This window comes from Lepisosteus platostomus, chromosome 27 (genome assembly GCF_059453375.1).
Source record: "Lepisosteus platostomus isolate fLepPlt1 chromosome 27, fLepPlt1.hap1, whole genome shotgun sequence".
NCBI lineage: Eukaryota > Metazoa > Chordata > Actinopteri > Semionotiformes > Lepisosteidae > Lepisosteus > Lepisosteus platostomus.
In genome coordinates, this window is record NC_142637.1 from 4,260,568 (window position 1) to 4,281,936 (window position 21,369).

Here is a 21,369-nt window from a genome sequence, read left to right on the forward strand (position 1 = left end):
GTGTTCTAACAATTAGAATACCTTGGCAATGCACCCTAGATGTTCAGTTACTTTCATGCAGTGTATGGCCTTCACGTTACATATCCCTTTTCCAAAGGTCTTACAGAATGAGAAGTTTTGATGTCAAACAATATCCTGCAGCTACCCAGCCCATTTGAACAAATCCGTCTGTCTCCCACACGGTGGCAGCATTAACCGATCGAGTTGCACGGAGGACTGCGAATCAACTCGTCAACCCGGCGTAAGGACACCCGTGAGGTCATATTAATAAACTGGCAGAGATTTAAAGTCGTTTCTCAAGCGCCAGAAAATGTTTCAAACCGAATCCTCTCGGCTCATCAACCTTGTCGACCCTCCTCAGCTAAATGACTAGTTTTTTAAAAAAGAAATCGCAAAAATACCAGTTGCCCCACCCCAAGAAAAAAGGTATAACGGTTAAAAAACTGACTCGGACACAGCAAGGGCTCATATATACAAAATCTTTATTACAATTGGCTTCCTGCACTCCCCACTCCCTTGTCCAAGTGGGTCCCTACTGCAAACATTTAAAAACCAAAACTTCACCGGAAGCACAAGGTCAAAAGAAACGCAAGAGAAGGACATCTGGTAACGTCTCCTCTTCCCCATCGGATGCTGGCAGTGACCAGCAGCAAAAGAAGACAAACCACAAGCTTCAGGGAAAAAAAAAAAAGTTTAAAAAGGATCAAAAAAGTGTTCACATTATGCTCGTGTCTGCTTACCCCATCTTCCATCTGTTTTGAGTTTTAGCCCTTAAACAACATGGGAGGCAGACAGGCGTAAGAAAATAATCCAGCCGATTCCAGTTCAGAATTTGGAATGTTCAGAGTTGTACCTTGGAATGTTTTCCTTGGATTGGCGAGACTAGAAAGCATGCAGAGCCCAAAAGCCCAGGCAGCGATACCGGCTAAGCTTTAAAAAAAAAAGCTAAAAAAATTTGGTAAACCCTGCTCAAGAAGGGTAAGTAACACTGCTGAGAAGACAGGGGAAATGTATCAAATCCGGACACTTAATCTGGGTTTTTATTTTTAATACAGAACAGCCAGTTTGAGAATAGCTGAACTCGGGCAGAAAAATCTAACTTCGCTTCCTTTAGACTGCAAAACTCCGCCGGTTCCACGCCCAGACTGGTCAGCACACTTCCCTAATTATAATCAAACCGGCTCCTGGTTAAGGTCCAAAAATTTATTTTGTGATCAAAGTCAAACAGAACAAAGTAAGACAGCTGATTTAATTCCAACTACAGCCATAATGTTATTCACAGGAATGTTAATATAACCTTCATTACTAACAGCTCCTCACCTTCAAACCAATAAATCAGACTCCTAACAGGCCAATCTCTTAATCCCCAACAGAATGCATTCTCTCTCATGTTTCCTTCAATGTTAAAAACTGGACTGCTTTAGGAAAAGCCACAAAGATCTAAGATTATTTCCACCACAAATTAAGCTTTTTCAAGAATCATTTACACTCTTGATGCAGTGACTGAACCACAGCGGAAAGGAATGCTTTCATTTCAAGTCAGGAATGAGAGAAGGACTGGAATTGGAAGGAAAAATAGGCCTCACCCCCTAGGAGTCTAGTAGGGATTCTACAGACCTAAAACAAGCTTAAAAAGCCAATCTTGGGGAGTCATTTAAAATTGAGCTCAGGATAAAAAAATAAAATAAGATATCCCTTGTAAAAACAGCAGCAAATAACACAAAATATTGAAGAAAAATTAAAAATCAAATCAAAGTAACTTCCATTGTAACAGAAGCTGCATCAGTGGTCTGAGAAGAGGTAAAGAGTAAATACAGGGGTAAGAGTTCCATTAGTTCTAAAAACCTCTACAGTAAGACTGTAAACATCATTTCAGGAGGAAACAAAATGATGAGCCTAATTAAAAAAAAGGACTAATTCAGGACAGATAAGAATATAATTGTAAATCGAGTGGTGGGGGGGAAGGTTAATTTCTGGAAAAGAATATTCTTCTTTGGGTCCCCCGTTATCCTGATAAACATCTGGAATGAATTAACGCGCTGACTGTCCTCTCTGGGTCCAGTTGTTTCATGTTGCTTGGCGAGTGGGTGACCGGGAAAGAGGGGTGGGCGTCAGGGTTAAGGTTGCAATCCTTAGGGAATTATAGGAAAGCTGAGGGTCATGGGAATAGGACAGAAAAACAACTCCACATCTTCCAAGTTTACGGATAACAGCAATACAACGTCAACTGTGGGAGAAAGTTTGTGTTGCCGACAAATTGTCCAAATGGATTTATGCTGTAGCCGACATCACTTGATCTACCAATTCAACATTTAAGGTTTTTTTGCATGCAGAAGGAGAAGTCAACCTGCAGCCAAAGCAATAATGGGAACCACAGTTCATCTGGCAGGGAGCAGCAATTGTAGAAGGCACTGCTGATAGCCTTCTGAGTAAGGACTTCAGCTGAGATTCCTGGGGCGGGGGGCAGTCCTATGACATTCTTTTCTAATCAGAAACAAACAAAAAATCCACTTCATCAAGGCTTTGTTTTGAAGCACACTATCCAGATAGGGGAATTAAAAAATAAAAAATAAAAAGCTCTCCTGACAAATTCCGGCACATCACTCCCTCCCTGCCCATACTCCTGCTCTCCTCGGCTTCTAGTAGTCCTGCCTGTCTTCTTGGTAGCCCTCATCCTGGTACTCCTGGCCAAACCCACTCTCTGCCCCGTTCTCTCCCCCCTCGCTCTTGGGGCAGTACTTGGCATCGTAGATCTGCCGGCCCAGCCCGAAGTTCTGCCCACTCTGGCTGGCCCCCTGGTTGTAGCCCATCTGCAGAGACATGGTGCTGTTGTCACACTTGTCCGTCCCCAGCTTCTGGTCGTAGATGGCGCGCCGGGTGCCAGGGGCTGTCATGCCAGCCTGTTGGGAAAATTACAAAAAAAAAAAAGATCCTGGGTCTAGTTTTACTACCTTTCACTTAATCATTAAGAAAAGGTGGCAAGATCTCCAGCCCCTCTTTGATTGGGAAAAAACATCCCCCCTTGAATAAACCCCAGTGCTGGGTCAGGCAACTGCAGTCCTAGGGTGTCACATTCGTTTACGGATTTGTTCCATCTCAGACCTGAATGAGTTACTTTAGTTAAGGGTAACTAGAGTTCAATTCAAATGTCTTCCAGTTCTTAAGCAGGTGCTAATTTAAAGGACCCTCTTAGACCTCGTACTGGAGGAGCAGTTCCCTGTCCCAGTCATTCAGATTTCCATAACCTTCCTCGTAGCAGCACAAGCCCCTGCTGGCCACTGAGCTACAGTATAATCATGAAGACCCCAGCTGCAAAACACACTAACACCGACTCAGATCCTAGCTGGGCTTCAAGTGTTTCAACAACTGACTGTTCACAACTGTTAGTTCCATCTGCGTACATCTGTGCACGACAGGCATTGTGGTTAAGGATGCCGTGAGGCAGCAGTGCTTTGTTCATGAACGCAGGGAAAACTCGTGCTCTCATTTTCAAAGTGTTTTTTGTGTTTGTTTTGTAGTTGCTGTTCATTATGGGGTCTTAGGGAAGTGAAAAAGATTCTTTAGGGTAATGGTCAACAACAGTATGCACATCATTCTAGCTGATCCCTTGGATAGCGATCTATTATGAAAAAGTGAAAAACGTAAATATTTCATTAATTATTTTACAGCTCTAGTTGGCTTATGTGAGTAGAACTGCGTTGTTGACTAAGCTTACTATAATGTTCTGTATGGTATCATGTTTAGAGTGGTTTTTGAGTGAACTTGTCTTTGGTTCAGAACGGGGTGGAATTTTTCCCATAAGGAATAATGGAATTTATATTTTCGATTTATGATCTTCAGATTTTCAGTAATGAATTGGGTTCGGATACTAGGGTATGACTGTATGCGAATTTAGTAGGTACATTTAAAGGGAAACAGGTCGCAGATCAAAAGAAGACTTCCTTTTAGTATATTCAGAACTATTTTCACTTTGCACAGATCCCCTGTGATGCATGTTCTCGTGCCATTGTTGGCTAAGATCGTGCAATGAATTTTTTAAACAAGGGTTGAATGGAAAAGAAAAAAAAGTTTAAATATTTAATTTTATTTTTCACACACAAAGCCTTTCATATCCCAGATGTTGGAACAGCACTCGATCCACAACTAAGGTCCGAAATTAACTGAGACGTTGAAGAGAAAGTCGGCCTGTGGAGGCAGTGGACAAGACAAGTCGATGAGAATGAATCCGTTTGCTAGTTCCAGAAGTTAAGAACTATTTCTTGGGAAATGTGATGGAGGTTAAGAGTTGTGCACAGCAGGGCCAAGTATGTACAGATTTGAGCACAGGGAGGTGAAGCTGATGCAATGGGGCAGGACAGCACTCACCTGGCTGGCCCCCTTGTTTGTGCCCATCTGCAGGCTGATAGTGGAGTGGTCCATGGGGGGTGGGATGTGAGCCTTGGGGTCATACAGGTGCCTCCTGGTTCCGTAGGCATTCATGCCCGCCTGGCTGGCACACTTATTGGTGCCCATCTAGAAGAGGAGAGAGAAAAGGGAACATAACTCATCTCTCCTGGACTCCTGCGTGATCCCATTCCATCTGAGCTCTCTAGAGCTGAACACCGTCAACCACTTTCAATGGTCAGTAGGACACACCCACCATCTCCCGGCCCGTACCTGCAGCCCAATGACGCACTGTCCAGCCTTCATCTTCTCCTCGTCAAAGGCCCGCTCCTGCTTGTCCGCGTACTTCACCCCGATGTCCACACAAGACTGCAAGCCCTTCGTCTTCGCCTGCACAGGAGGTCGTTGGAAGGAAGGTTACAAGACTGGAGGCGGCCATTCAGTGCATCTAGAAATTCCAGAGTCAAGGCAAAGGGCTGTGGTGTGCCTGTTATCTGGGCTCTAGCATGATTATTCACTGGCACTTAAGCATAACGTTGAAATGCCAATAATTTGAGGAATCGAGTAAGTACCAAAGGTTGCCAAAACCACCTCTGGAAGCACATGGATAATTATCCATGACAATAAGCGTGTGCAACACGGGGACCACGACACCAAGCCTAATGCCATCCTCACCATGCCAGCGAGCGCCAGAAGAGTGGTCTGGACCTGGGTCATGTTGCCGTTCTCAAACAGATCATTGGCTTCGAAGATATCGTGAGGCTTCAGTCCATACACTGTGATGGCCTTGATGAAGTTGGACAGGTTCTCCAGCTGAAACGGGCCATCAGAAAGGCAGAGCATTAATAATTCTTCTGAAGCAGCACCCGGATTTTGCAATGGGACAAAAAGAAGGGAAATCTGAAACAATTCTGCCATTCATGGAAAAAAAGAATCACTTGTGCATCGAAGCCATGCTGGCCCTGAATGAAGGACAGACCATGCTCTATAAATGGAAACTGCTTGTGACAAAAAGCAGAGGTCTTGTCGTCACTGCACATCAACCCCAGTGCAAAAAAGTAAAAACGTCTGCATCTCAAAAACATAAGCCTTTTCAACAAGATGATAGATGGCAGCTGAAAGCTTATTGATCTAGTAAAGACAAGTTCTAAGGCTACCAACACCAGATGGGAAGCCACAGCAAACACTCATCTGAAACAGATCCTTAACCCTCAGCCCTGATTCTGTTTACAGCTTTTCACGCCACCCATCCTAGCCTTTGTGTGGAGCCTGAAAAGCAGGTTGGCTTGGCATCCCACTAATTATGCAGCAGGACTGAAAGAAACTTAAAATTTCAGGCTCTTGAATCGCCGCAAGACAAAATTCCTAGGGAACTAAAAACTGCCCTGGCACTAGAGGTTAAAAAGAGAGTAAGACACCTGACAGCAGATCACCCCTGCATTAAAAACAGTTTAACAATGGCCAATGATGTGACCCTTCTCTCTACAACATAAAAGAGTTAAGGATGCCTGTTTATAACCAGGAACACCAAAACACTGCAAGGGATAGGTAGTGTACAATTACAGAAACCTTTTTGGTTGAATCATAGAAAATGATAACATTGCAGAAAGTATTTGGATAGTCTATTTTAAATCTGCAAATTCAATCACCACATGCTATGAAGTCTAACCTTTAAGTAGGGATCAAGCCTATATGACAGGAAACTATTACTCATCTGTATGAAAACAGGCACGATCATAATTGCCGTAGCCAAATGGTATTGTTCAACAGATTTTCAAGGCTCCTTAGCCCGGTCATCATTGTTCACAACATGCCATGAAAGATTGTACTTGGTTAAAGGACAGAATAAAGACATTAGCTGTGCTGATCTCAAACATCACAATTAAACAATGAAATGAAACAAACACGGCACAAGAATTCAAGCCGTTCTGTTCCAAGATGCCAACTTTCCACCTCAGCAAGATTTCTTTTCCCCCTCAAAGGTCAAGCCTGGTTTCCAAAATTTACAAACTCATTTCCTTTATAAGCAGCTGCTGCTGCTCAGAAAGCCAGCACTCTCATTGTGGCAAACAAGGACATTCTACTTTGGTGAGAGAGAGCTGGATAAAAATAAACATTTGGGCTTGATGATAAAAAGGAAATTTTGTATAATGTGGCTCTGAAGTCCAATATGAGGAAAGTCAATTCTTGAAGTAGACAAAGTGAAATTCTCCTTCACTGGGAAAAGAACTGAAGATGCATCAGGTTAAAAGTCTGCACTATAAAGCTCCATACTGTAGAACAGAGCTCTGAACAGGATGCATGACGTGTGGAATTGTCTATGAGCAGTAAGGTGGTTGTGAATTAAACTTCTTATTTTTAATTAAAACAAACAGCAACTATTATTAATGCAGCTGGAACCTCTACATTAAAGAGAATGAAATAATCTGTGATGTGGACATCCTTCTGTTACAGCCAACAATCCCACTCTCAGCAAGTTTCTGTCCAGTTAGTTCTAATAAGGATCACCCTGTAAATATTACAGTCGATAAGAAGCCCTCTTTTCAAAATAATGTACTTAGTCTGCACAAGTGCCACCAATGAGAACTTAGTACATAACTACTATGTCCTGGGTTGGTAATAAGAGTTACAGACAAAGATCCCAACTCACCTGATGCCAGTTCAGAGAAGATTGATTTATCTTCCTCACAGAGCCGGGTTGCAGTTTGTTGATCAGCCTACAGTGGATTAAAAAGCAAAAACTAAGATGAAGTGCTATAGAATAAGTTACATTTTCTCTTGATTTTTTGGCAAGCAGAAGAACTGGCAGATTCTTTTTGGATTCTGGCAGGTTTTAACTCAGCGATAGGATGCATGAATGAGCACTTTTTTTCCCCATTTGACTGCTGCTGTATGCTCCAAGATACATCACTCAGACTGCACCAGTAGCATGCCCAGCTGTATACATGGTGTAAGTTGTTTTGGGTGAAACTGGCAGCTACAGATTGGCGTTTATGTACCAGCCTGCACTCACTCCACTGTCACATTTGCCTGGACCCCAGCAGCCCTACGTACTCGCAGAGAATGATGCCATTCTTCAGACCCTTCTGGAAATCCTCCCCGATGGACCTCCCAGTCACTTCCTCGATCCAGACCCGGAGCTCCTCCTCCTTCTGAGGGTCATACTTCTGGGCAATCTGCAGAAAAGAGAGTGATTTATGTAGCCGGGCTCTCCAGCAGCTCTGAGAAGTTGGCCCCCAGCGATCAGCACGGTGAAAACCACCACATTCAATAGCGCGCCGCCTGTGCTGTTTGAGCCATTGAAAGTAGTGTCTTAGGTGCTCTCATTCCTGACATAACACCTTTTTTCCCCAGGGACGCGACGCCACTCAGCCCCCCTACATTGGCTCTGCACAAATGATGCTTTCATGGAGCACTAATGAACGCAGCAGGGATCGTTATTTGCGCTGTCTGAAGGGGAGGGGCAAGTTCTCAGAGCTCTTCACCAAGAGCAGAAAAAGATGAGTGAACAATTGTTCAGTAAGAATTTGAACTTTGCTGAAAGTGACAAGATCATAAATTGATGCATACGTCAGGTTGGGTTAACAGGAGTGTAGCAGACGTGTCGAGGTGATATTCTTGTGTTCTACCCAAAATGGCAGCCAAACATCTTCCTCCACTAAGATCTATTTCCATTTGGTACAAGACTCTTGAAGCCTGACAAATTTCTCAATCCTGCAGACCTCAGGGTCCTGTCCGGTTTTGGCTGTTTATTTGCTCTCACAGTCAGAGATGGACACACCATCCCCCTCCAGCCTCACATTGCAACAGGCGGTCTTCAGCACCGCAGTGCATCCTGTCGATGACATCAGTGCATCCTCTTCACCTCTCCACACAGGATGTAGGAGGGTAGAGCCTAGGAGCTCAGCACAAGGTGACATGTATCGCAAAGGCACTGAGCTCCAGAGGAGTGATCTCTGCACCCCACTGCCCCCTAATCCTGGCAATCTTGCTTCTTCAAGAGACTGGGAGACAGTAACTGATGCTAAGCCAAAGAAACAAACATGGCTAATGCATTTCCTATAAAATAAAAATGACTTCTACATTTTGTACTATTACTAAACTGTAGGCAGCCACACCCAAGTTAAAACCCCAGTTCAGTTAAGTCATATAAAGAATACTGGCAGCTTCAATATGCCCTGCGCTCCAGTAAGTTTGCAGATGCAACCCCATTCACCCTTACTTTCACAGTGCTAAATCCTCAGAAATGTGAGCCTTTACCCTTTCATGACATATGGCAGCAAGTTGATCTGAAGAACATATTCTAATTAATTAGCACTAACCTGACCCGTTTTTCTTGATGCACAGAAAAACTTCCAGTAAAAGAGCCAAGCAAGAAATACCCAATTTTGTAAAGGCCTTAAACTTTTCAGAAAGTCAAAATATGGCACACTTTACAATCGCTCCTCAGAAGGAATCAAATTTGAGTGATGTCAGCTGTATCAGGTGTCAGCTTGGATTGTAGTCTCTTTTACATGCCCTAACAGAACACACATGGAATCTGCCGTAAAAAAAAAATCCTTCCTCTTCCTCAATTCCGCCAACACGAAGCAGTACCACTCTTAAGAAAACACTCAGCCATACAAAGCGGCCTATAACAATAGCAAGCCACTCCAACAGGAAGTTAGTTTGCGGCCTGCTGCATCACTTCCTCTTCTGAACATTAATAACAGGTGTGGCAGTGCTTCGCCCGCGACACCGCCTTTTTTATCCTGAGCTTCCATGCTTTCTGGCTCCAACACTGCTGGGTGTTGCCGAGAGGAGAGAGAGAGAGAGAACTTGACAAGACGAGGTTCCAGTCCTCAGCTCAGTTGCAAAGATGCTGCGCTGAAAGTTTCAGAGTGTCCACACAGCTCCTCGGTGATAAACGCCCATGCTGGAGAAATCGTCTATGATACCTCCCGCACTCCAGCCTCACACCGTGACCACATTCATTCTGAAAGATTATGCCTCCTGAGAAGAGCGGTCTTAAGCCTGAAATAACGAGTGCTGACCAGCAATTCTGAAACCACTCATTTAAAATCAACGTGTAAAAAGAATGAGGTTGGAAATGAAGGTCCTAGACATTCTGCTAACTCCAAGAGGCTGACAGTTCAGGTTCTCTACAGTCCTTGGCAGTGATATCAACACAGGGGAAACATGCACTGACTAGAAAAATGAATCAAGTAATTAGAAACCAAAAGGTCTTACTTTATGGATGTAATAGGGCTAATAGCTTCATTAGTTGAAGTTTTAGAACCAACACCAATGGATACAGTGTATGAAAAAGAATTTTTAGATACTTCAGACTTTAAAAGATCCTACAATTGCAGGTAGCTTGTATTCATAGAAATGCATGCAAGTGGATTTTGAACCATTTTCTCAACATATAAACATTTAATGAAACATCACGCATGTTTACAGGAAAGCTATATGAGCTAAACGGCCTCATGTTGCTTGAAACCTTTTTGGACATCCACATGTCCACTACAGAATCAGAATTATACAAGTGTTTCTTTTCTGACATATTTGTAGAAGACACGTCTAGGCTCTTGTATGTGGAATTATGTTGTAAAAAAAGACTAACGTCCACTTGTAGGCCTGACAGACCCTCCTGCATAGCGGCCTACCTACACGTTTAGTGAGCACTGAAACACCAGCGTTGTGCAGTGATTAATGCTTTAATGCTGTGTGGCACAAAAAGGCCACAGCCACTTCGGAAGAAGTTGGTGGGTTTAATTCTTTCCTCATGAAGAGGATTTTTAGCTTTAGCTGCACTCACAGAGATCAACAGTGGTGTGCAAACAGAGCAGAACACCTGAAATCAGTTTTTCAGGAAAAAGAAAATACAGGTTTACTGCTTGCCAGGAATAGTCCTCAAGAGCTCCATGCACATTAACCAAGCAGCAAATGACAAGGGTAAACATCAGAGAAAAAGCTAACCAGGGATTACCCTAAAGTTCCAAAAACGCTTTTACTGGATTTTTCCCAGCCATTCGGAGAATTCCCCTACTTCTGCTTACTCATTTTTTGTTGGTTTCACTTTGCACGTGTTCCACAAATGAGTGTAAATCCTCTATTATACTGTAGATGGTCTCATTTGCAGTGCTGTACAATAGAAATGCAGTTATGGACTACAGAATACACTACACTGTACATCAGTCTCTAAATGATGGTTCCTTTAAACCTCAACTTACCTCAACTCAAAAAAGGAAGTGCTCTCCCCTTAACTTACTCAAATTACTGTTCTCAGCTCTGCCTGAGGTTCTCACTTACTGTATACCTTACTGTAGGTTCTCTACAATTCCAAATAAGCTACACAACTTTCCACTTGCTTTGCATTGTATTTGACAAATTCCATCAGATTCTCTTACGTCCTTAACATACAATTTGGTTAGAAGAAACTACCTTCCTAATTCTCCATAAATGCTGCAAGTACACACTACATATTTAGAATAAACTCATGGTCTTTTTCCCCCACCAGTTAACATAGCTAACCGAGAAAAGAACAGATGCTGTAAGTGCCAAACGGATAGCAAACATGATAAGCATACATGTAGTTCTGGAATATATTAACTGGAAACAGAGCCAAAAACCATTCTATTAAGACAGGTTGAACTTTTCAATCATTTTCTTGCATTTGTAACATAACATGACCTAGTGCTAGTTATTTTTCCCAGAGTTAAGTGTATTTTCAAAAGTGAATGAACGTTCATCACCACACAAGGTTTAAACAGATTTTACTTTTCAAACCTAAATCTAATCTATTTATTGTATCCCCCCCATCACCATTAAGCCCCAGTCCCAATCCTCATCAGTCTCTACCCCCTATCATCATCATGCAGCTTTAAAGTTAAAATAATACAACTCCATATAAAGGTCAGGATCAAGCCATCACAAGAAAGGCCAAGATACATTTACTTTTCAAAGTCATTTTAGCTACTAAAAGAAGAACCGCAGTTAATGCATCTGCTTGCTGAAATGTTTTAAAAGGGCACTGTTGTGGAATGCTTGGTTCTTCAACAGTGGCGTCAGGTTCTTGGGGGTATTCTGGCAGGGGTCTAAACTCACACAGGACACCACCGAGTCACTCAGTGTGGGAAACTGGCAGGCCCCTGATCAAACAATGCCAGGAATTCCAGAACCACATGTTTGTGTTTTGTCTGCCAGGGCTGAAGACATTCCAATTTACAAGCCATTCCCTCTCCTCACCCTCCCCTTAAATAAACAGCCAGGAGGGGGCCATTAGAAACAAAAAGGAACAGAGGAGCATAACAGATAACACCACAATCCTAAAAGCCTGCCTCTATTGTAGATTATAGAACAGAAAAAACATGACGTGAGAATTCTAAAAATCTTTCAAAGGGCAATGAGACTTAAAAAGCACTTTGTGGGAAAGCTACATAAATTTAAGCCTTTGTTTAGGGGGTTCTCATAAAACTGGCACTTTATCTAGCAAAAAATCTTAAGACTCAATGCAGAGAAGCTAAATCTATTTAGTTTTAACAGCCAAACCTCTACAATTCAACACCAGGTGCTCAATACTTCAAGCTTGTTCCTTTATTTTGAATAAATTTGCACAGAAAGTCTTCTAAAGTTATAATACTTAGCTTTGCTTTTGAAGATTGCCAATGCGCTGTGCAAAACCTCAAAGCTTGTGAAACCTGAAATAGATCACACTGCCTTGCAATTACAGTCTTAGTGTTTTTTTGCAACAGCGATATTGTAGCTTTACAAAAGCCACCTCAAGGAGCAAACGATGCAAAAAAAAAAAAAAACAATGCAGGAACAGTTAGAAAACGACCAAGAGAGATATTTATCCATCCATTCACTAGCCAGTTGTCGAAATCAGGGTTGCAGGGAAGCCAGAGCCTATCCCGGGAAAAACTGGGGCGCAAGGCAGGCTACACCCTGGATGGGATGTCAGTCCACTGCAGGGCTGATGCCAACACAGACATGCACAAACCCACCAGGCCAATTTTCCCAGATGCCAGTTCACCTACCAGTATGTCTTTGGACTATGGGAGGAATCTGGAGCACCTGGAAGAAACCCACATGAACACGGGGAGAACATACAAACTCCACACAGACAGTACCCCAGGTCCAGAATTGAACCCAAGGCCCCGATGCTGCAAGGCAGCAACGCTCACCACTGTGCCAACCCCCAGGATCCATTCAGCCTGGATGATATTTAAGTAAATCTCATAACTGTGCTGGAGTATAAAAATAAGGTTCTCCTTGGATTTCTTTTGAACTTCGTGTGGCCATCATCGGAGCCAACAACCACTATTTTCTCAAACGGTCATCTGGGAGATGAGGAACGTGCATTACTCCTTGTCTGCACTTGGAGAGCTCAGGGCACGTCCAGAACGCAGTAGGAACATTTCACAACTGACAGCTCCACCTCAAGACTGCAAGATTTAGAATACCCCTCACGATGCCTCAGTCCACTCAGGAAAACTACATATGGGACATTCCAACTGGGAAAGATTTATGTTAGTGATGGAAAACAGCAGCAATGTTTGTACTTTTGCAATACTTAAATCTCCCAGCCCCGTGGGTGCTACTGAGGGCTAAACAACCTAAAGAGCCAAGACTGGACATCCCTGCCTGTTCTATATCCTCTCCTGCAATTCACATTCAGTTCAGGTGCATCCGCAGTTCTCCTCTCCTAAATGGCATCTCTAAGACACATGAAGGTAACGTTCGTCCTTTATGACACACGTGGCCAAAACTACACGTGCTGCAGGAGGTCAACTTATTATTAAGCCATCTCAAAACCTGTATTGTTTTGTGTGCATTAAGCCAAGCAAATGTACTTTGTATCTAAAACAGTAGGTCAAGGGTTGTGATGCCAATGTCCGAGGAGGCTGGGGACCTCTCTCTGACATGTGAGATGTTCATTATACAGTAAACGATCATTCAAATACATTCCATCCACTCCTGTGCAACTGTATCAGGTTGGCGAGAGACCTGGTCACCGCTGGTTTGAACTGGCTGGGGTCTGCTTGCCTACAGGTCAGTAAGGTGACTTTCAGACAAGAAAAAATGTTTTGGGCTTTCTCCTCACTACATTAATGCTGTCTCATTGATCCCCACAGAAGGCTCTGCACAAAGTAAGACTGTGATGTGTTTAAGTCTCTTCTCTCAATATGCAACACTAGGGAAAAGCAAGCAGCACCACGTGAAGTGTTTTGATTCTTCCCTTAACAACACTATTGGTGCATGTATCAAAGATCTACAGCTGAAGATCCACAAAGCACATCAAAACATTAAACAAGTATTTTGAAACGGTCCTCACTGACGACCTCCTGAAGACCACCAAGTTGGAAAGCTTAACTGAGGTGTACCAGATCCACTGATGACCAGCTCAGTGCCCTGAGCTGCAAGAGGAGCAGTCAGACTCTCTAGTCAGGCCTGAGACTTGTAGTACAGTCAACCAGCTAGCAGGTACTGAATCTTAGCTGAGGGCATCTTTGCTCTTCCCAATCGCCAAAAACCCAAGGCTGCTGCAACTTGAAAATTCAGCAGAACCCAGACCTCCACAACCACAAACCACAGGCTGAATCTTATCATTCCCTACCACATTCAGTGCAGAACTGGGAACTTGCTTTAAGTGTGTGCAGGACAAGTGCAGGGTTCTATATAGAGCAGAACAGGAACATGGACAGATTGAGCCTTGTACAACTATTTTATTTTCTTACCATTTTTACAGTAAATTGTTTATCAGTAAATGCAGGTCATTAGCTCTCTCTTTAGTTGATATATTTTACACCGATCTTAAACTAGGAAGAATACTTGTGGTAATTTCCCTTATTCCCTCTTCAAACAGACTGCAGATTCTCCCCTCCTCCTCAGATCTAGCTTTCACACAACATTGCACAAAACACTGACATTATGGCTTCACCAGAAAAATTACACCCAAAAGCTTCAAATGCCCAGCGTAAAAAAAAAAACTCCAAAAAGAAAATGAAACATTCCTTCCTCACAAACCCATTCCGACAGCAAAGAGATTTGTCATCATTTGTGGCATCGTAACCTTGGGAGTCAAAACAAAACAGTTCGGCAGTGAAGATCTTAAGATGTCAGAAAGTACGGAACCAAGCCCAAAGCTGAACGCTTCACCACTGCTCTGCTTTTAACCCAAAACCATATTTCAATCCATGTTCCACTAAAGCTCCATTTTCTCCCAGTGCATGCAACACAGCAGTAGGAACTGCAAAGTGAAATAGAAAAATGATGGTATGAGTCAGTGTGTAACCAAGGATGGATGTTGCAGCATGCTTTTTCAAAGGAATTTCATATTCTCCTTATGTAAAATGCTGACTTTTCAGATGTCCTGTGGGCAAGCCTCTTAGCGCTGTGTTGCAGAAAAGCTGTTGACTTTTCCCCAAGACCTGTTTAAGAGGTTCGTCATTCAGGACTTGTGCAGACCTGGACCTGACCTTGATTCTGCGGAATTGCCTCTTGGAAGGACTGGGAATGTGTTCCAGGAATCCAGCCTCAGCTAAATCAGATATTGGTTCATCTGTGGCCAGTTTTGAATAAGGGAATGCTGCGAGAAGCTGGATTTTCTTTACAAAACTCTGCTCCTGTGTCCCACGCGCACTTTGGCCTGTGTACGCAAGCCTGATCCATTTAATAAAATCAGCTATGCAGCACCTTGATCAAACACATACTGTTGTGCAAAGATCTTAGCCGCTGTTAGGAATTACATGTGTGTTAAGAGTATTGTTTTCCCCAATAGTAGACAAATTATTAATGCAGCTTATCTGAGAAGAAACCAAACCTGTCACTTAGCAATGTTTAATTTACATTTCAAAACCTGATAACTCCAGGTAATATATACACAAGAAATCAATATGATTTGTAGTGGCTAATCACAATAATGGTGGATGATTAAAAGATACAATATCTGGGCAATCAATAAAATATATAAATTCCACAATATATATATATATCAGATCTCATTTTGCAAAGCTAATACTTAATCTTCTGAAAAAAGAGATGTGTACCATCAATGGAATGGCCATACTTGAGAGCCAATGCAACCAGTTTGGTCCAGATGTCTTAAATACTGTAGCTTAAGGGGGTCATAACGTTCCCAGAACAGACGTGACCAAATTCACATACATCGCTAAAATACTGCTTGCCTTTCAAAGCAAGGGAAGGAGAAATACTGTCCAGAAGTTGAAAACATGTGCGGAGTTAGTGCCAATAATGTTTGGACTCCCCGAACTACGGTTAGAAGACTTGTTCCGATACTAAATGAGAAGGTAATGAAAACAAAAGCAAGAAAATTGAAAACAAGACAAACAAAACCAAGCAAAAACAGAAACATTGTGTGTCTTTTTAAAAGAAAAAAAAAGAAACATTAATACGTGGGGCCACGGTGTTTTCACAGTCAGTTGAAAGGAAAATAAATCATCCTGTCCATCTAGCTGTGCGCTCTGGAGCGATTAAATATCAATACGACAGCAATCACTCTGCAGTCTGCAGTCCTGCAACACAGCTTCGTAGCTTTTGGTCTCTCGACTTAACTGAGGTTAATCGCACAGGAACCAAATGTTTTTAGCAGCAAAGAGGAAGGAGGACAACAGCATTCCAGAATGAAATTAATCATTTAAAAAGTGTTTGCTGAGCGAAACTGGGCAGCATTCCTTTTTTTTGTTCATCGCGATAAACTTTTTTTTAACTTTTTGCATAAAAAAAGTTCGCATGCTACTTTTAATTGAATATAACTATAGAGTGCACGCACCTTTTTCGGTGCAGGCAATGGGCTTTAAGGACAACGCCCCGGATTCTTCACGTTGCAATACGCCAGAAAGCAAAAGCTTTTAACGCGTGAGTTGAAAAGTACACGAAAATCCAGTCCACGTAGCCAACTGTTTTAGCGAAAACGTTACTACTTGATGGAAAACATATTCTACATGATGGATTTTCAGTACAACAGCAAGCATGTGTTTGGTCACGAAGGTAGCAATTCTAAGAGAGAAAAAAAGTTTTAAACTTGTAGTTACTTCAATCAAGGCCGCTGTAAATACTGTAAAGGGCTTGGCATCTAAACAGACAACTTGAGGCTGGAGACGAGCACATTCGACTCGGTAACAAACTGCAGAACAGATAACGATATACACAGTGAATGAAGTTACTGAATGAAACGACGCGTTGAAATGGTCAGAGCAAAAAATAATCATAAATGAGCCGCCAACACCTGCCAACATTTTTATTTTTCCACCGTAACCGAGCGCACGTTGCGCCATGTGACAACCCCTTTCGGCTCACAGTTCCAGTTGTGTAAAATACTCATCCCACTCACCTTGCTTTTAACCTCCGCGGAGAAGCCATAGGCAGGTCCTTTGTTGAAATGGCTAGCGGACATGGTGAGATAAATGGCCTGAGAGCTCAACAACTCGCCTTGCTTCTGCTAAACGCGACAGCCAGCGCCGAACTGTGCTGAGCGGACTTCCCTTTCAGTTTTTTTTACGAGAGGCTCAGCGCAAAGGCGAGTGCGCATTTGCGCTTCGGAACAAGCCCCTCCTTTCCCCCCTTTTCAGCCGTGATTGATATCAAAAACTCCTTATAAGGAAAGAAAGACCCAAATTCCTAAAGGATAGGAGTTTCCTGTATCCCACCCTATCCAAGACGTGAAGTAGCCGGGGAATCTTGAATCATTCAACCAGGAATGGATCAATGGGCTACCGGTTGACGTCACCCGTCCAAGATTTTAGTCCTTACGTAATAAGTACAAACATTGCGGGGAATATTTCGCAATGAGGCAGAAATATCAGCGATTCTGACTTCATGTGCGGAAGAGAATCCTATGACATTGCACATTAATATTTGTAACCTCATTCTCATTATTTGTCACCCGAAAAAATATGTAACTACCCTGTGCTGGATTGCTTAAAATGTTCCATATTTGTCGATTTAAACATTAATGAGGTGTCAAACAAAATTAAGAAAACTTGTACTGTCAGATAATAAGTAAGGGTAATACTTACTGAACTAGGCTTTATGTTGCTCGTATAATACAGTATTATACCTTCTAAGCATTTACACACAGTTTTATATCAGCATTAATAACTGTTTATGACTGTTCTTCCAAAAGACATGAGAGGTGTATACAATTTCTTAGCACCCGTAACCCCGCTCCACATCGAACCCTTTACTCCAGCCCCAATCCTAACCATAGCTCCCTAAACCTAAAAATATTGTAAAGTGCAACTTGCCAAATGCTACGAACACTTGTGTATGTTTTGGAATAGGGATAAAGGGTTGTGAATATTATGTAGCCTCTAAAACGTTATTCTGGCTACATCTAGCCCGACTTTAACAACGCGTGACTGAAGTGAGTCATTAATTACATCCACATTCCCTGAAGTGCTTGGAGTAGCATTATCTTGACGTGTTTTTGTCTCTTTAATGTTTTAGTTCACTGCATGTTCCCCAGTCACCCATCTATGATCAAACAACAGGCCAGCGAAGAATCGCGGTCCCAACATGTTGCTGCTGTACCGCTACCTGAGTTTGGAAAGGGAAATTTGGCCAGGACGCTGGGGTTACACCCCAACAGATGCCGCGCTGGGCCGGGGCTGGGAACAAAGAGGAAAGCCGCAAACTCCGGCACACACGGGACACCCCTCCACCTGGGTAAAACTGGCAGTGACCACAGGGCAGCATCAGAGTAGATGGAGCTCTTTTTTAATGAATGCAAACTATTCTGGCCCACAAAGATGGAAGGAGATGATAAATGCTTAAGCATATACCTGAAACCTGTGCAATTAAGAGGAAAGTCTTTAAGACATAATTGCAGAATGCTCGTTAATGGTTTAAAGGACAGATTTGGACAACAGCGTAACTTGAAGAGATTGAATGCATATGTAAACAGCTTGTTTAAATGGATGTGCATTTAACTGGAAAACAAGAGGCACGCCCTTACACAAAAGGTTGTGGGAGGCTGGAACAAGCCATAGCTTAGCTCCTAACAAGAAACTGCCGGATGTGATCCTCCATCACTTTGCTGCTAGCAACCAAACAACCAAGCTGTGCCGAATGGCTCCCTCTCATTCGCAAACGTTCTCCTGTAAGTTTTTGTACCCGTCTAGCCCCAGCTCAGTATTGAACAATGCTGAATTCTATGTCATAGACTGGTGGTGGAGGTGCTTGGCCAATGGGCATGTCCAGGCCTCTGCTGAAGTGACATCACAGAAAAACACAGATGCACCACCCTTACTATTGTAAATGGGCAAGGATGCAACAAGAAATGGGGCCGTTTAGTCTCACGGGAATTGTTGTTTTGGCAGCCAGCAGGAGCAAACAGTGACTAGGACGTCTGATTTCGCCCTGCAGTTTGTGTGTCTGCAAGTCATTACAGGCCGCGTGCGTATTGCTAAGTGAAGCAGTGCTCGTCATTCACAGAAAAGTGCGGTCTTGGATAGCCCAGACTTTCCTCTTCTGGGTGCAAGGCCCACTGCAATGTTGGGGTGTCTTTCGCATGCCCTTGGATGCAACAAAAGATGCTCTTTGATTAAAAAGAAACAAGAGGAAGGTAAAAAGCAGGTCTTAAAGATAGCCCCTGGGGGAAACCTGCAAATTGCATCTGCACCTTGATTTTCTTTTTGGACTGTTGTTCTGCTACTGCCTGGGCCACTTCTCTCCTTTTTAGCAAAAGCTCCTTTGCTGCTGTTTTATCTGGCTCAGCAGGGCTCTCGTGGCCTGAAGCACACATTCCTGTGGCCGGGGAAGAGGGAAGACAAGGAGGGGGGGGAAGAGTCGGGTTTATATATCTGGAACAAGCACCACCAGCCACCAATTAGTTGATGTTTACAGGAAACGAGATCTACTGCTCGCACTGCTTGACTGCCGCTTTCAGCGAGAGGGCTCACAGGGGCCTCCCCCGCCCCGTCCCCTGAAACAATCAAACAGGAGCTGGAAATGGGCTGTCGCTTTCTTCCTTACGAGGTGAAGGCCGCCTTAAAAGCAAGACTGAAATCCTGGATCCAAGAGCCTGGTGACGTGTTTACGATCAAGGCTGCGTCTGTTTCGGCTGTTGGCCTTCTTGTTTTCATGGCTGGCCGAGGCCAAGGAGCAGCATACGGGAGAAGGCAAAAAGAAAAAAGGCCGAAGGGAAATTCAAAATCGGTTCTGGTAGCCGTGTGTGAAGTCTTTCCTGGGAGCGTTTTTTAAAAGGAGCAGGAGCAGCAGTATGGAAGAGCAAGCTGATGACTGACTTCACCTGGGATCTCAGTAGCTCATGCTCTTGCAGTTTGGTACATAAAGGGAAATTGCCCAAAAGAAACAGATGCAGTGGAATGTGGACATCCAGAATGTCACTCCTCCCACTGGATGAAGAGATCTGATTTGCTTACACACTTATTGTAAAGTACGGACACAAGAAGTCACAGCCCAGACAAGGAAATCAGATAAGAAATCAGATAAGAAATCAGAGGCCTCCAGTAGTATCAGGGCACCACTGAAAAACCTTTAAGAGCAAGGTCAGGAAGTACAGAGATTACTGTTCCGCATTTAAAAAAATTGCCAAGGTCTCTGCTCTGAAGGGTTTGTTCCTTTCTTTATGAAAGTGGAAGTTCTAGGAGTTACATCTTTCTTGAACTACAAATATGCAGTTGCAAAATAGAATGCTGGAAGGAAGGTATTCTATTAATCTCCAAAAAAAGGAGGAATTTCAAGGAACATTTAAGTATTTTTATTACGTGGTGAGGAAGTGGTTAGCATTGCTGTCTCGCAGCACTAGGGCCCTGGGTTCAATTTCTGACCTGGGGTGCTGTCTGTGTGGAGTCTGTATGGTCTCTGTGTGCTGGTGTGAGTTTCCTCCTACAGCCCAAACACTGGTAGATTAATTGGCTTCTTGGAAAAATCGGCACTGGTTTGAGTGGGTGTGAGTGTTTGTGTCTGTGTGGGCCCTGCGATAGACTGGCATCCCATCCAGCTTGTACCCCGCCTGTTGCTTGCTGGGATAGGCCCCGGCTCTCCCACTACAATGAATCGGACGGAGTGGTTTGAAAATGGATGGATATCCTTTACTAGGCTCAACTTAAAATCTAGTTAGTTGAAAAATGCGTTTAAACAAACATCTCAGATCATTTGAAGAGGGGTGAATACCTAGAATTCTTGGCAAAAAGGGTTATTCATATTAGATAGAAAAGAAAATTAGGCCTCAGATTAGACATCTTATAGAATTTAAAAAAACAACAGGACTAATTCAATTTACCAATGCCAAGTCTGATTAATTTGAAGGAATACACAAAAGAAATAATAAGGGCCCTTCAATAATTTAATTGTATAGAGAAAATAAACTTGCCATATTGCTTTAAGATCTAGGCTTACATCCAGGCCTGCAGCAATCAAGACAGAAAGGCAGTTCTTCTTAAGGCACAAACAAATCCTTTTAGCAGGAGCACATTGAACAGCTTTCAGGTGTTTGCTCTGAATGATCCCAGCTTCTGCGGTTTCCCTGGAGATCAAGCTTTGTAAACTGTGTGTCTGTCTACCCACATTCCTCAGGCATGAGGTGATGATGAAGTTGGCAGCTGCCATGTCCTACAATTCTACCGGGCATACAGTAAATTGTAACAGTCAAAGGACCAGCTAGGGCAGTGACATGAGCTGCTTTAGCCCCAGGAAAAGTATTTGGGGTGTGGAGAATAACTCAACTGTTGACAATTTCCTCTTATGTCACAGAAAGGACGACAAGATCACAACTGATTACATTTTCAAATTTGATTCGTTTTCCGAAAATCAAAGAAATCAAAGGCACTCGCGTATCCCTATTAAAAATGGCTTTAATCCAAGCAGGAAACGGAGAAAAGAGATTCAATTTGTCAACACTTGTTCTGACATCTGGGTCGTTTGGAGAACAGCTTCTACTAGTGAAGCACAACCCAATATCAAGTTACGAGAGATCAGCCCAAGCTGGCATCAGGAACACACTGAAGCACAGATGGC

At 43.1% G+C, this 21,369-nt stretch overlaps 1 protein-coding gene across 1 annotated transcript; it reads right to left on the reverse strand.

The window, feature by feature from the left end:
• Positions 1-465: 465 nt before the first annotated feature.
• cnn2 (calponin 2) lies at positions 466-17,064 on the reverse strand. Its single transcript, XM_088621811.1, has 7 exons — positions 16,721-17,064; positions 7,438-7,559; positions 7,034-7,100; positions 5,059-5,196; positions 4,657-4,773; positions 4,366-4,512; positions 466-2,900 (listed from the first exon to the last, which is right to left on the reverse strand). The coding sequence occupies exons 1-7, from the start codon at positions 16,781-16,783 to the stop codon at positions 2,640-2,642; spliced, it is 915 nt and encodes a 304-aa protein (XP_088477937.1). The 5' UTR covers positions 16,784-17,064; the 3' UTR covers positions 466-2,639.
• Positions 17,065-21,369: the final 4,305 nt, after the last annotated feature.